The sequence below is a fragment of the Rana temporaria genome, chromosome 8 (assembly GCF_905171775.1).
Source record: "Rana temporaria chromosome 8, aRanTem1.1, whole genome shotgun sequence".
In the NCBI taxonomy this organism is placed as follows: domain Eukaryota; kingdom Metazoa; phylum Chordata; class Amphibia; order Anura; family Ranidae; genus Rana; species Rana temporaria.
Window position 1 is genome coordinate 180,448,391 of NC_053496.1, and position 14,066 is coordinate 180,462,456.

General features: G+C 44.6%; 2 protein-coding genes across 2 annotated transcripts in view; both read right to left on the reverse strand.

Annotated features, from left to right (window-relative positions):
• The window catches only part of LOC120910566 (zinc finger protein 268-like), a 129,011-nt gene that overhangs the window by 21,143 nt on the left and 93,802 nt on the right, over window positions 1-14,066 (reverse strand). The window contains exon 6 of the mRNA XM_040322324.1: window positions 8,570-8,711. Coding sequence (XP_040178258.1) covers window positions 8,570-8,711 — 142 coding nt within the window. The remainder of the gene's footprint in view (window positions 1-8,569; window positions 8,712-14,066) is intronic.
• Window positions 5,908-8,462, reverse strand: LOC120910075 (gastrula zinc finger protein XlCGF26.1-like). Its single transcript, XM_040321931.1, has one exon. It carries the CDS (start codon window positions 8,393-8,395, stop codon window positions 6,815-6,817), a length of 1,581 nt encoding a protein of 526 aa, XP_040177865.1. The 5' UTR covers window positions 8,396-8,462; the 3' UTR covers window positions 5,908-6,814.

The following is a 14,066-nucleotide window of genomic DNA, read 5'->3' on the forward strand; positions in this document are numbered from 1 at the left end:
TGACACTATCGTGTGTGCTTTTAACCAAGAGTTTTCTCTGTAAGTGCAATTCCCTTTTTTATTAAAAGTTGTTATTGGTAATTCGCTACGAGTCCTCCTTTCTGATTTCATTACCCCGTGGACCGGGACCATGTGGAACTGCTGAGAGGTGGCTGTGTGGAGTGGTGGTGCTTATCCTAGCGGTGGTGTTCTTATGTGTGCACTTGATCCTTTTGGATCTGGTAAGAGGCCATCAAGGGCAACAGCAATAGTGAGAGTTAATCTGATGGTCAGTTTTAGTTGATAATAGGATGTGACACGTGCCAGAAGGTGTTGGGGGATAAAATGTTTAGTAAGAAGGGTATTGACTTAATAGTTGTAACGGCACCCCAAATGGGACAGGGGTTAAAGCCATTTATGACATTCCATTCTCGAACACAAGGCAGCTACCGACACTCCACAATACGGCGAACACGACCCATACGAATTCCCCCATTAACGAGACACACTGCTCTGTTTGAGGTTCAACAGGCATAGACCCTTTATTGAGAAATCCCGCTCTTATATACACTTTAGGATACTGCAGTAACCAAATGAACAATGACCCAACCCCACCCACAACATCACACAATGGTTACCTAATGAGCCCCAATACACATCTTTTAACAGACATCCTGACTCCGGGTCCTGACCTAATTTACATGAGCTAATTAACTACAGCTGATGACTCATACACCTGACCTTTAGGCTGTCTGTTAACTTACAATGCACATTATCACAGTAGCAGACTTAATTACCACAATAGACATTAGAATGCAATCACACCCCATCTCATCACAACAAGCTTTATAGTACACTACAGCCAACATACAATATATACAATGTATACCGCATTACATCTGACTAGCACCGACCATAGTGGGGTTCTCATTCACCCTGTGCCCCTATTAGAGACACAGGGTGATCTACACATAAGAGGCATTGGGGAAGCTGAAACAGGAGTATCTCATACTTTCCAAGAGCTTCTGGGTCCACGGGCCCTTCCATTACAATAGTGAATTGAGAGATAGACAGCATAGTGAAATGAGAGTGAGAGGAGGCCTCCTACAAGTTCGGAACGGTAGATTGGGGAAAGATCTCCCACAGTGTAGGAAGTGCCAGGAAAATCCTTACTGACCGCCTTATCTGCACATAAAGAAGGAGCTAGATCAATTAATAATGGAAATAAGCGCTTAATGGAAAACCCAAAATCTTGAAGCTTGATGTGAAAGCCTGAAATTAGCTTTGGTAGGAGTTAAACAAGAGAACAAAGGCTTGAATGAAGAGTTGGAATCTTCGACAATATCACATGAGCCAAAATGTCAAGGTCTGTATCAGAACCCAAGACCTCTGCTTTGTCTGACAGGAACTCAACAAGTTCTGCCTTATGTCTTGTTTTGCTTGAACCCTTTGCTCCTTAAATTAACTTCCTATTTCAGCCATGCCTTTGCACTTTCTGTTTGCCAGATTATTGCGATCTCTCCAGACAATATCTCGCTCTTGTCACTCTTGCTGATGTCTGTATCTTCGTTGGCTTGTCCCTTGACTATGGTTCTTCATAATCCCAACCTCCAACACCTTGTTACCGACCTTTGGCTTTTTCCTCAACTATGCTTCCACTCAATCCCAGCCTGCAACTACTTGCTACCGAACTTTGGATTGTTTACTGACTACACTTCTGCTGAAGTCCTACCTACTATATCTGCAACTGGACCCCAGCATGCTCACCACCTGGTGGGGCGCTGCTGGGGACCACCACCTGGTACCAACATACAGCAAAACCCAACCCCACCATCAGCTCTGGCGAATACCGGTTAGTACTTGGAACCTGCACCTCGGGGGAGCCCAGGAAGTCCTGTCTGTATACCTATGTTGTTTGGTGGAAGTCTCTCTATTGCTATAGCGTCCCCACCCACCAAGTCTCCTGAACTAGATGCTCCTCCTGTTTTGCAGAAGTTCCACCAAACACCTGCGAGGCCATACATAGTCATGGTCCAGACCCAGTCCCTGGGAAGCTCCATTCTGCAGTGGGCCAAAAGTAAGGGTCCTTACCACTGAGAAGGGCAGACCAAAGGCATAAAGTCACCCCTTCAACAGAACTTCTGTCATCGGCCACCACCACAAAGTCTCCTGAACTAGATGATCCTCTTTCTGCTTTGCAGAAGTTCCACCAAACACCTGCGAAGCTTCACATATTCATGGTCCAGACCCAGTCCCTGGGAAGCTCCATTCTGCAGTGGGCCCCGAGTAAGGGTCCTTACCACTGAGAAGGGCAGACCAAAGGTATGAAGTCACCCCTCCAACAGAACCTCCATCCCCGGCCACCACCGCCACTAAGTCTCCTGAACTGGCTGCTCCTCCTGTTTTGCAGAAGTTCTTGTAGACGCGTATCACACAGTACAATTGTGTTTAATTACATGATGAAGCATGATTGTACTGTGTGACACGCGTCTACAAGACTGTGTATTGGTGTCTTTTGATGTAAATTTGCTGATCAATAAACGCCAATTGGATTTTCATCAATATGCAGCCATTTCTTCTTCACTTCACCTGATCGCTGTGGTAGCCTCGGATCTGCTACCCCGACCAGTCACTGTGAAGCCCGCCCCCCGTGTTTTTTCCTTTATGTGAATGGAGAGGAAATATACATCGTATCTTTCTCTTTCCTTGCAGAAAGGAAAAAGAAAAAAAAAAGTGTTTGTAAAAAAAAAAAAAAAAAATACATAGATCAATGTTTAATCTGCCAGAGTTAGTGTAAGGGTCAAAGGTAAGAAACGAAATAATCGCACACCGGAGCTGCAAAATTGCTTGATGATAATCTTTATTGTCAAAAGCCAGACAGGTTACATTGATTGCAGTCGACGCGTTTCACAAGAGTGTAGCTTGCTTTGTTAACAACATCGATATACTCTCCAGGCAGGCTATTTAACCACTTGCCGACCACCGCACACACATATACGTCGGCAGAATGGCTCGCACACACACCGTTGCAGCGTGCCTGCAGGTCCCGATGTTTGCTGGTGGCCTGCGATCGTGAGATGGAGAGATGCCTATGTAAACCTGTCATCGGGAGCAGTGATCGCTGTCATGTCAGTGGTAGCCCACAATTAGAATCACTCCCTAGGACACAAATAACCCCTTGATCGCCCCCTAGTGTTTAACCCCTTCCCTGCCAGTGTCATTTATACAGTAATCAGTGGCTATTTATAGTTATAATAGTAATAGTTATTATAATGACAATGGTCCTAAAATAGTGTCAAAAGTGTCAGTGTCGTGTCACATGTAGCCCAGCCCCCACACAGTTAGAATCACTCCCTAGGACACACTTAAACCCTTCCCCGTGCCCCTAGTGGTTAACCCCTTCCCTGCCAGTGTAATTTACACAGTAATCAGTGCACTCACCACTGTATAAATGACAATGGTCCTAAAATAGGGTCAAAGGTGTCCGATGTGTCCGCCATAATGTCGCAGTCACGATAAAGAGCGCAGATCGCCGCCATTACTAGTAAAAAAAATAATAATTATAATATAAATGCCATAAAACTATCCCCTATTTTGTAGACGCTATAACTTTTGCGCAAACAAATCAATATACACTTATTGCGATTTTTTTAACCAAAAATATGTTGAATATCGGCATAAACAGAGGAAAATCTATATATTTTTTGGGGATATTTATTATAGCAAAAAAAAAAAATATATAGAATTTTTTTCAAAATTTACATTTTTTTTTGGTTCTAGCGCAAACAATAAACCCACAGAGGTGATCAAATACCACCAAAAGAAAGCTCTATTTGTTTGGGTGCCACGTCACAGCGGGTGCCAATGGCTGCACTGCTATCAATCTATCCAATGAAGAGCCGAGAAGACCGGGCCGAAATCGAGCGTGTTCTCGACGCAGGACTTTCGAGGGCTCAACTGGGGGGCTGGTAAACATCAGATGTTTTTTCACCTTAATGCATTGGATGCATTAAGGTGTAAAAACATGAACCTTTACAACCCCTTTAGAAAAAGGGGTAGAAAAATGTAAAATAATGCACTTGGGTTGCAAAAATACAAATGCAATCTATACACTGGGGGGGAGAACCTCTGGGGGAATCTAGGATGGAAAAGGACCCGGGGGTCCTAGTAGATCAGGGCTCAAAATTTCCTGAGCTACTAGCCAGGCCTCAAGGCATACTCGCCACCAGTTGCCCCGCCCAACCCCTACCATGTCCCACCCCCTAATCCCGCCCCTAGACACGCCCTCATAAATCTCATGAAATTACACTTAAATGTTTTATGTAGAATTAAAGGAACACTAAAAGGTACAATTTTTTTTTTTTTTAAATAACATACATGTTATACTTACCTCCACTGTGCAGATCGTTTTGCACAGAGTGACCCGGATCCGTGTCTTCTGGGGTCCCTCGGCGGCTGTCTCGGCTCCTCCTCGCAAAAGCTTTCCACGTTCATGCGAGCTCCCTCGCATGGTGGAAAGCTTTTGCGAGCGCGCTCCCGTGATACAGCAGCGGCCATAGCCGCAGACTGTATCACTCGGCCCCGCCCCCCGGCGCGCCGCGTCATCCGCTGTGATTGACAGCAACGCCAGCCAATGGCTGCGCTGCTATCAATCCGCCCAGCCTAGCCAATCAACGGCCAGGCTGGGAACCGAGCAGGATGACAAGCACGCGCCCGGGACTTTGGAACGGTGAGGTAAGTAAAACGGGGGCTCGGGGGGGGGCGGTGCTGTCAGATGTTTTTTTACCTTAATGCATAGGATGCATTAAGGTAAAAAAACTTTTACCTTTACAAACCCTTTAAGTTATACAAATAAATATTAACAACAACTTTATCCGTGCCCAAAAATGCAGCCTTCCCATGTCCCCATTTTCCAGCCAGAGTCCCTCCCCACCATCGCAGCCAGAGTCCCCCCACCACCACAATTGTAGCCAGAGTCCCCCATCCTACCTGTGCTGGGTAGGAGAGGAGTCGCCGCCGAATGGTTCAAACCGCGGGGAACATTACAGCTTTCAATTCAAAAGCGGTGTTCCCCGCTGCACGCGTCATATACAGCCCCTCCCCTCCTGTCCAGGAAACTTTGATAGACAGATCACCCATCCAATCCTGGGATGGGTGGATATGTCTATCAAAGTGCCCGGACAAGGGGGAGGGGCTGTATAAGACGCGCGCTGCGGGGAACACAGCTATTGAATTGAAAGCTGTAATGTTCCTCGCAGTTTGAACGCCACGGCGGCTCTGCTCTCCTTACTCGCCCCCCTATGCTCCTCGCCAGCCCTCAAAATTTACTCGCAAAATGCGAGCAGGCGAGTTAAATTATGAGGGCTGTAGTAGATGATAGGCTCAGCAATGCCAAGCTGCTGCTAACAAAGCAAACAGAATGTTGGCATTAAAAAGGGAATTAACTCCATAGATAAAATGATAATTCTTCCGCTCCACAAGACTCTGGTCCGGCCGCACCTGGAGTATGCCGTCCAGTTCTGGGCACCAGTCCTCAGGAAGGATGTACTGGAAATGGCACGAGTGCAAAGAAGGGCAAAAAAGCGAATAAAGGGTCTGGAGGATATTAGTTATGAGGAAAGGTTGCGAGCACTGAACTTATTAGAGAGGGGATATGATTTCAATGTACAAATACCGTACTGGTGACCCCACAATAGGCATAAAACTTTTTCGCAGAAGGGAGTTTAACAAGACACATGGCCACTCATTAAAATTAGAAGAAAAGAGGTTTAACCTTAAACTACGTAGAGGGTTCTTTACTGTAAGAGCGGCAAGGATGTGAAATTCCCTTCTACAGGCGGTGGTCTCAGTGAGGAGCATCGAAGGTTTAAAAAAAATATTAGATAAGCACCTGAACGACCACAACATACAGGGATATACAATGTAATATTGACCTATAATCACATACATAGGTTGGACTTGATGGACTTATGTGTTTTTTCAACCTCACCTACTATGTAACGGTGTTCAACGTTAGCTCGTTATCTAAACCACTTTGTGATGTTTTGGGTAATATTTGTTTTTCATTGTCCATGTGGTGACTGCCCTACTTTTGAAGTGTATAGAAATCCGTACTTCTGTTCAATAAACAGTCAATCCTTTGGTTCTACCTCAACATCTTGTCTGTGTCCGATTAAGGTCTCTGCCAACTTCAAACTCAGTGAGCAGATGTATGGGAAAAGAAAGCTGGTTAATGAGATTTGGACAGCCCTGGGCTTTCTTGAATGCTGTTGCCGGACAGTCTGGGATCCCTGATTAATCAAAGCATTGTCTATGTGCGAAATCCCATTGTTAATTAAGTCACCTATTGTTTCTGTCTGTTGGATAATTTAGCTATCTCTAGGAGGTACTTATGATGGAATTAACCTTGTGTCAACTCCAGCTCGTTATCTAAACCATGGTGTGATGTTTTGGGTAATATTTGGTTTTATTGTCCATGGGGTGACTGCCCTACTTTTGAAGTGTATAAAAACCCGTACTTCTGTTCAATAAACGGTCATTCCTTTGGTGTTACTGCAAAATCTTGTCTGTGTCCGACGTTTGGGGTAAAAGGGCTGGTATTGGGTCCCGGTCTGCTGGAGTGGTTTGGAGGGCAGGAGGCACGGTTTGGTGGAAGCACCTAAGAGGGGTGCCAAGGAGTTCCGTCACAAAATAGAAGAAGACTCGGTCCATCAAACTCCTCCTACAAATGAAATATCACTTCTGCCGGGATGTACCCCTCTAAAAAACTATTTATCCTCCAGATGTTCTATGGACTCAACAGTTCCACCTGGAAAAGTTATTGTACATTTGTCAATCAATCAGCAAGTGGGTTCTCTCTGATGTCCCCGATATATTTTCTATGTGATCCATTTCCCGAACTCTGAATGCAATGAGGCCGCTCTGTGGTGTGTCTTCTGTGGTGTTTCAGAAGGCTTCCCTTATGTTTGAAAGATTTCCCGCACTCTGAACATGAATAAGGACTTTCTCCTGTGTGAAATCTCTGGTGTTGCACAAGGTTTCCTTGCTGAGTGAAAGATTTCCCGCACTCTAAACATGAATAGGGATGCTCACCTGTGTTAATTCTCTGATGCTTAACAAGGGCTGCTTTATAAGAGAAAGATTCCCCGCACTGTGGACAGGCATAAGGGCGCTCACCTGTGTGAATTCTCCGATGTTTGGCAAGGTATCCTCTATGAAGGAAGGATTTTCCGCACTCTGAACACGAATAAGGACGCTCACCTGTGTGAATTCTCTGATGTTCAACAAGAGGTCCTTTCTGAGAAAAAGATTTCCCGCACTCTGAGCATGTATAAGGACGCTCGCCAGTGTGAGTTCTCTGGTGTCTAATAAGATCGTGTTTTTTAGAGAAACATTTACCGCACTCTGAACAAGGGAAAGGATGTTCACCAGAGTGAATTCTCAGGTGTTCAGTAAGTTTTACTTTTTGAAGGAAACATTTCCCGCACTCTGAGCAAGGGAAAGGACGCTCACCTGTGTGAATATTCTGGTGTGCAATAAGTTGTTGTTTCCGAGTGAAACTTTTCCCACATTCTGAACATGAAAAAGAACGCTCAACCGTGTGAATTCTCAGATGTCTACGAAGGTGTTTTCTTTCAATGAAACTTTTCTCACACTCTGAACATGAATAAGGACGTTCACCCGTGTGTATTCTCTGATGTATAAAAAGTGCTTGTTTTGTAAGGAGTCTTTTCCCGCACTCTGAGCAAGAAAAATTACGCTCACCTGTGTGAGTTCTGTGGTGTACAATAAGGGTTCTTTTGTTAACAAAACATTTCCCGCACTCTGAACAGGAGAAAGGACGCTCACCCGTATGAATTCTTTGATGAGAAACCAGGACTGATTTCCGAACGAAACTTTTCTTGCAATCTGGACATGAAAAAGGACGCTCACCCGTGTGAATTTGCTGGTGCCTGTGAAGGATTTTGTTTGTAGTGAAAGATTTTCCGCACTCTGAACAAAGGAAAGGACGCTCACCGGTGTGACTTCTCTGGTGTACAATAAGATCTTTTTTGCATTTGAAACATTTCCCGCACTCTGAACATGACAATGAACGCTCTCCTGTGTGAACCTTCTTATGGCTTGAAGAAGATGTCTGGGGATTGGATGGATCTGGTGATCGGTCAGCACTGTGAGAACTTGGAAGGACATCTGATGTCATAGTATGGGATTTATCAGAAGGTTCCTCAGGATTGGAAGGATCTGATGATCTAACCAACCAATCAGAGGTGACTTTGGGAGAATATTGTGGAATGTCGGTATCTTCTGCCTTACAATCTGGAGATATAATAAGATGTCCCTCCGATGGATTTATATTCCAGAAACACAGTCCATCTGCTGGAAAGCAATATTTAATAGAAGTCATATCTGTTCTCATACATTTTGTATTCAGAAGTCATATGTATACACTGGGCAAGATGGTCAGAGAGAGAAAACATACTACGAGGGGGAAAGGAATGTGACATGGGGTATATTTCAATCCATGTAACTGCATGCCTTATGCTTAGACAAGTAGAATGTGAACTTTCTTCATTTATTGTCTATGACTTACTTGTGTCCTTATGTAGAGAAGATTCCTCCGGTTCTCTTTTCATAATCATCTCCCCCTCCTCCATAGACTTCTGATCTCCACTCACCAACCTCTCTTCTTCTTCCTCTTTATGCTCAACTTTGATATCTTTCCGTTCTTCATTCTAAATTCCAGAGATGATAAAATATAACATCTGGAAACACTGCTGCCAATAATAAGAGATGACATAGAAGAATGTCCACTCATAGAATTATTTCTTCGTTTTTTGCCCCGTCCCATATACCTGATCATTCTCTGTATATTGGTGACCTTCCCATGGAGAATTCTGGGAATACAGAGGACAACCCTCCTCCATAGACGGCTGATCTCCACTCACCAACCTCTCTTCTTCTTCCTCTTTAACCTCAACTTTAATGCCTTTTAGTTTTTCACCCTAAACCCCAAGGATAAAAAAAAGACATTTGTAAAAAAGGAGCAAGAGATTACATATAGGAATGTTACCCCATACCGCAAATATATTTTTAGGTCTACATGCTCAGTCCCACCTACCTGATGATGGTGGGGGATGGTGTGACCTTCCTGTGTGGAATCCCGGGAATACAGAGGATGGGGACATCTCTCTGGTGGGTTCCCATTACTGGATCCATCTGTAGGAAACACACACACTGACTGAATACATTGTTTCTATGTGTTTATCAGATGATGGGGGATCTAGGTGGAGCCTCCGTACTGCTCTCTCCTTTACAATAAAGTCTCCTCTTACCCGGTGATGTGAGGGGCGGCTGATTCTCCATCATGACGTCCTTGTAGAGATACTTGTGTCCTTCTAAATACTCCCACTCCTCCTTGGAGAAATAGACAGTGACATAATGACACCTTAGAAATATCAGGAGATATAATTAGGATATATCCGGTCTATAAACCAGAGGCTCTGGATGGACAGTTGGCTAAATGGCTCTATATATGCAGAATGTGCCCTTACTATAATGCATAGCAGACATCACAGTAACTATGGAGGAAGAGGACGGACATGATGGGGGGGTTACTAAGTTTAAAAATAAAAATAATATCGTATTACCTCCTCTACGACTAGCTCCAGCAATGTCTGCTCTCTCCTTCCCTCCCACTCTTTTACCAGGAACTTCCTGGTTATGCTCCTACATCACTTCCTATCTGTAGCCTACATCACTTCCTGTCTGAAGCTTACATCACTTCCTGTCTGTAGCTTACATCACTTCCTGTTTGTGCCAAGTAACATCACCACCGTGTGTTGGAGATAAATACTGCAGCCTACGTTCGGTTTCATCATTTTGCTTGCTGCTTTACAGAAAATGTTTTTTATGGTCACCCAGACACTTTTTATATACTTTGATATAGCTTTTATTTCATTTTTATTATGTTCTAGCGTTTTTCTGGATTTTTGTTGAATTTCTTTTCATTTTTTCTGCATTTTCTTTTTCCGCAGTCAGTTAGTCTTCTGAATAGCGCCAGCCAGGGGACAGGGTGGAAAATCGGCTGCAGCCGTCCAAACGAACCTGTGTTAAAGTTTCCAAAAAAAAAAAAACACCAAATCCCTGCAGTAATATATTAAGCAGCCTGTATAATGTATTATTCCTGGGATTTGTAGTCCTCTGTAACTTCTGGTATTCTGCATTGCATTTTATATAATGTATTATTGCTGGGATTTGTAATCCTCTGTAACTGCTGGTATTCTGCATTGCGTTTTATATAATGTATTATTGCTGGGATTTGTTGTTCCTCTATAGCTGCTGGTATTCTGCATTGCGTTTTATATAATGTATTGCTGGGATTTGTTGTTCCTCTATAGCTGCTGGTATTCTCCATTGTGCTGTATAATGTATTATTGCTGGGATTTGTAGTTCCTCTATAACTGGTCAGTGGTAATCTGCATTGCGCAGTATAATCATTATACAGCGTAATGGAGAATACCAACAGTTACAGAGGAACAACAAATCCCAGCAATAATACATTATACAGCGCAATGCAGAATAACGCCATCTATGCTATCTTTCTCTGTAAAAGATAAATACGTTAAATGATCACTTTAAGCATCATAACCATTAAAGCTTAATGGAGCAGAGATATAATCTATGGTGTGCGTGCGTCTGGGGGAGGGGGGGGGGGGGCGGAAAAATGCACCTTCGCCTTAGTTGGCAAAAATCCTTGCACCGGCCCTGCACTGCGCGTTGACCTCCAATACTTTCTGAGGGGAAATACGTTGGGTGGAGACAGCGGTGACGTCAGGATGCACAGTCCATGCTGCAGGCAGCCACCCTGACACTATCGTGTGTGCTTTTAACCAAGAGTTTTCTCTGTAAGTGCAATTCCCTTTTTAATTAAAAGTTCTTATTGGTAATTCGCTACGAGTCCTCCTTTCTGATTTCATAACCCCGTAGACCGGGACCATGTGGAACTGCTGAGTGGTGACTGTGTGGAGTGGTGGTGCTTACCCCAGCGGTGGTGTTCTCATGTGTGCACTTGATCCTTTTGGATCTGGTAAGAGGCTATACTGTATGTTGCAATGGGATCATCTTAGGCCTCGTACACACGATAGGTTAACCTGAGGACAACCTGTCTGAAGGACCGTTTTCATCGGTCAAAACCGATGATGTGTGGGCCCCATAGGTTATTTAACCAAAGGTTAAAAAAAAAGCCAACTTCCTTTAAAATTAACCTATGGATTGGTAACCGATAGGTCAAAACCAATCGTTAGTAGGCACGACCATCGGTTAAAAATCCACGCATGCTCAGAATCAAGTTGATGCATGCTTGGAAGCATTGAACTTCGTTTTTTTCAGCACGTCGTTGTGTTTTACGTCACCGCGTTCTGACACAATCGGTTATTTAACCTACGGTGTGTAGGCGTGACGGACCAACAGTCAGCTTCATCGGTTAACCTATGACAACAGTCCTTCAGACCGTTGTCCTCTGGTTAACCTATCGTGTGTACAGGGCTTTAGGGTGATATGAGATGTTTTACAAACAATTATCACTTTAGGTCATTGCTGATTTATGAGTTGATTGTCAAGGGCAACAGCAATAGTGAGCGATAACCTGATGGTCAGTTTGAATCGATAATAGGATGTGACACGTGCCAGAAGGTGTCGGGGGATAAAATGTTTAGTAAGAAGGTTATTGACTTAATAGTGAATTGAGAGATAGACAGCGTAGTGAGATGAAAGTAAGAGGAGGCCTCCTACAAGTTTGGAAGTTTTGGTAGATTGGGGAAAGATCTCCCACAGTGTTGGAAGTGCCAGGGAAGTCCTTACTGGCCGCCTTATCTGCACATAAAGGAGGAACTAATAATGGAAATAAGCGCTTAATGGAAAACCCAAAATCTTGAAGCTTGATGTGAAAGCCTGAAATTAGCTTTGGTAGGAGTTAAACAAGAGAACAAAGGCTTGAATGAAGAGTTGGAATCTTCGACAATATCACATGAACCAAAATGTCAAGGTCTGTATCAGAACCCGAGACCTCCGCTTCGTCTGGCAGGAACTCAACAAGTTCAGCCTTATGTCTTGTTTCTCTTGAACCCTTTTCTCCTCAAATGAACTTCCTATTTCAGCCATGCCTTTGCACTGTTTGCCAGATTATTGTGATCTCTCCAGTCAATATCTTGCTCTTGTCACTCCTGCTGATGTCTGTATCTTCGCTAAAACTTGTTGGCTTCTTCCTTGACTGTGGTTCATGATGCAAACCTCCAACCACTTGTTACCAGAATTTGGCTTATTCATCGACTACGGTTCTTCATGATTCCAACCTCCAACACATTGTTACCAACCTTTGGCTTTTTCCTCAACTATGCTTACACTTGATCCCAGCCTGTAACTACTTGCTGCCAAACTTTGGATTGTTTACCGACTACACTTCTGCTGGAGTCCTACCTACTATATCTATATATGAGCCCACGTCATGTTACAGGAAGTCCTGTCTGTATTAGACCTCCCTTCCCAAAAATCAGCTTGTGCTGTAACAAATCACAGCACAGTGATTGGACAGAAGAGGCGGGATTTATGATTTCTCCAATCACAAGCAGAGGGCGGGATTGTGCTCCTCAAGGCATTCCCGGCCAGGGAATCAAATTGGCCCGGGGGGGGGGGGGGTGGGGGGTGTCTGTGTCAGTTTCATTCCAGGACGCTGTATTGTCCTGGAATGAATGTGCCTGGGACAGACCTGCAAAATGCGGGACTGTCCCAGGCAATCCGGGACACGTGGTCATCCTAGTCTGTATACCTATGCTGTTCGGTGGGAGTCTCTCTATTGCTTTAGCTTCTGGTCTTCAAACCTGACCCCTGACCAATTCTCCTTTAAAATTATTGTAAAGAGCAATGACAGCCAGGAATGTGCCCATGTACATGAGAGCTGCCCCAGAGGTGACAAAGTGAGGGGTACCAGTTTATGTGTTTATGGATCAAAACAGAGGCAAAGGATACGGCTTGTGACTCTTCTATGCCTTGCCACAGTATAAAGAGCATTTGGTATTACCCAGGTTTCTCACTAATGCAGGTTGAGAGTCTCCAGGATGCGTACTTCATACAGAAGACACTGCGGCCCAGATTCTCAGAAGAGATACGACGGCGTATCTCCAGATACGCTGTCGTATCTCTGAGTTGCGCCGTTGTATCTATGTGCCTGATTCTTAGAATCAGTTACGCATAGATATCCATTAGATCCGACAGGCGTAAGTCTCTTACGCCGTCGGATCGTAACTGCATTTTTTTTTTTTGACCGCTATGTGGCACTTCTGTCGAATTCCGCGTTGAGTATGCAAATTAGCTAGATACGCAAGTTCCCGAACGTACGCGCGGCCGACACAGTAAAGTTACGACGTTTACGTTAGGCTTTTCCCAGCGTAAAGTTACCCCTGCTATATGGTGGCGCAGCCAATGTTAAGTACGGCCGTCGTTCCCGCGTCGAAATTTGAAAAAGTTGCGTCGTTTGCGTAACTCGTCCGTGAATGGGGCTGGACGTAATTTACGTCCACGTCGAAACCAATGACGTCCTTGCGACGTCATTTGGAGCAATGCACACTGGGATATTTTACGGACGGCGCATGCGCAGTTCCTTCGGCGCGGGGACGTGCTTGATTTAAATTATACACACCCCCTACCCGCCGAATTTGAATTTTGCCGGGTGATTTACGCTACGCCGCCGCAACTTACGGAGCAAGTGCTTTGAGAATACAGCACTTGCTCGTGTGAGTTGCGGCAGCGTAACGTAAATCGGATACGTTACGCCGCCGCATAGATACGCCGATATACAAGAATCTGGGCCTGCATTTCCAGTTTTCTCCAGGACTGGCAAGTCCTGGTCTCTGGGCGCAGGAGCTCAGACAGTGTTTTCCTGCCGAGAAACCCGAGAGTGTGTATAGTTACCTGTCGCCAAGGAAACCCATGCATGCTCTAAATTACTTTGACGCATGTGCGGTAGCTTCCTAGGCATAGGTAGGGTGCAGCAAGATGGCGGTGACGGCATTGAATGTGAAGAGCACATGCTC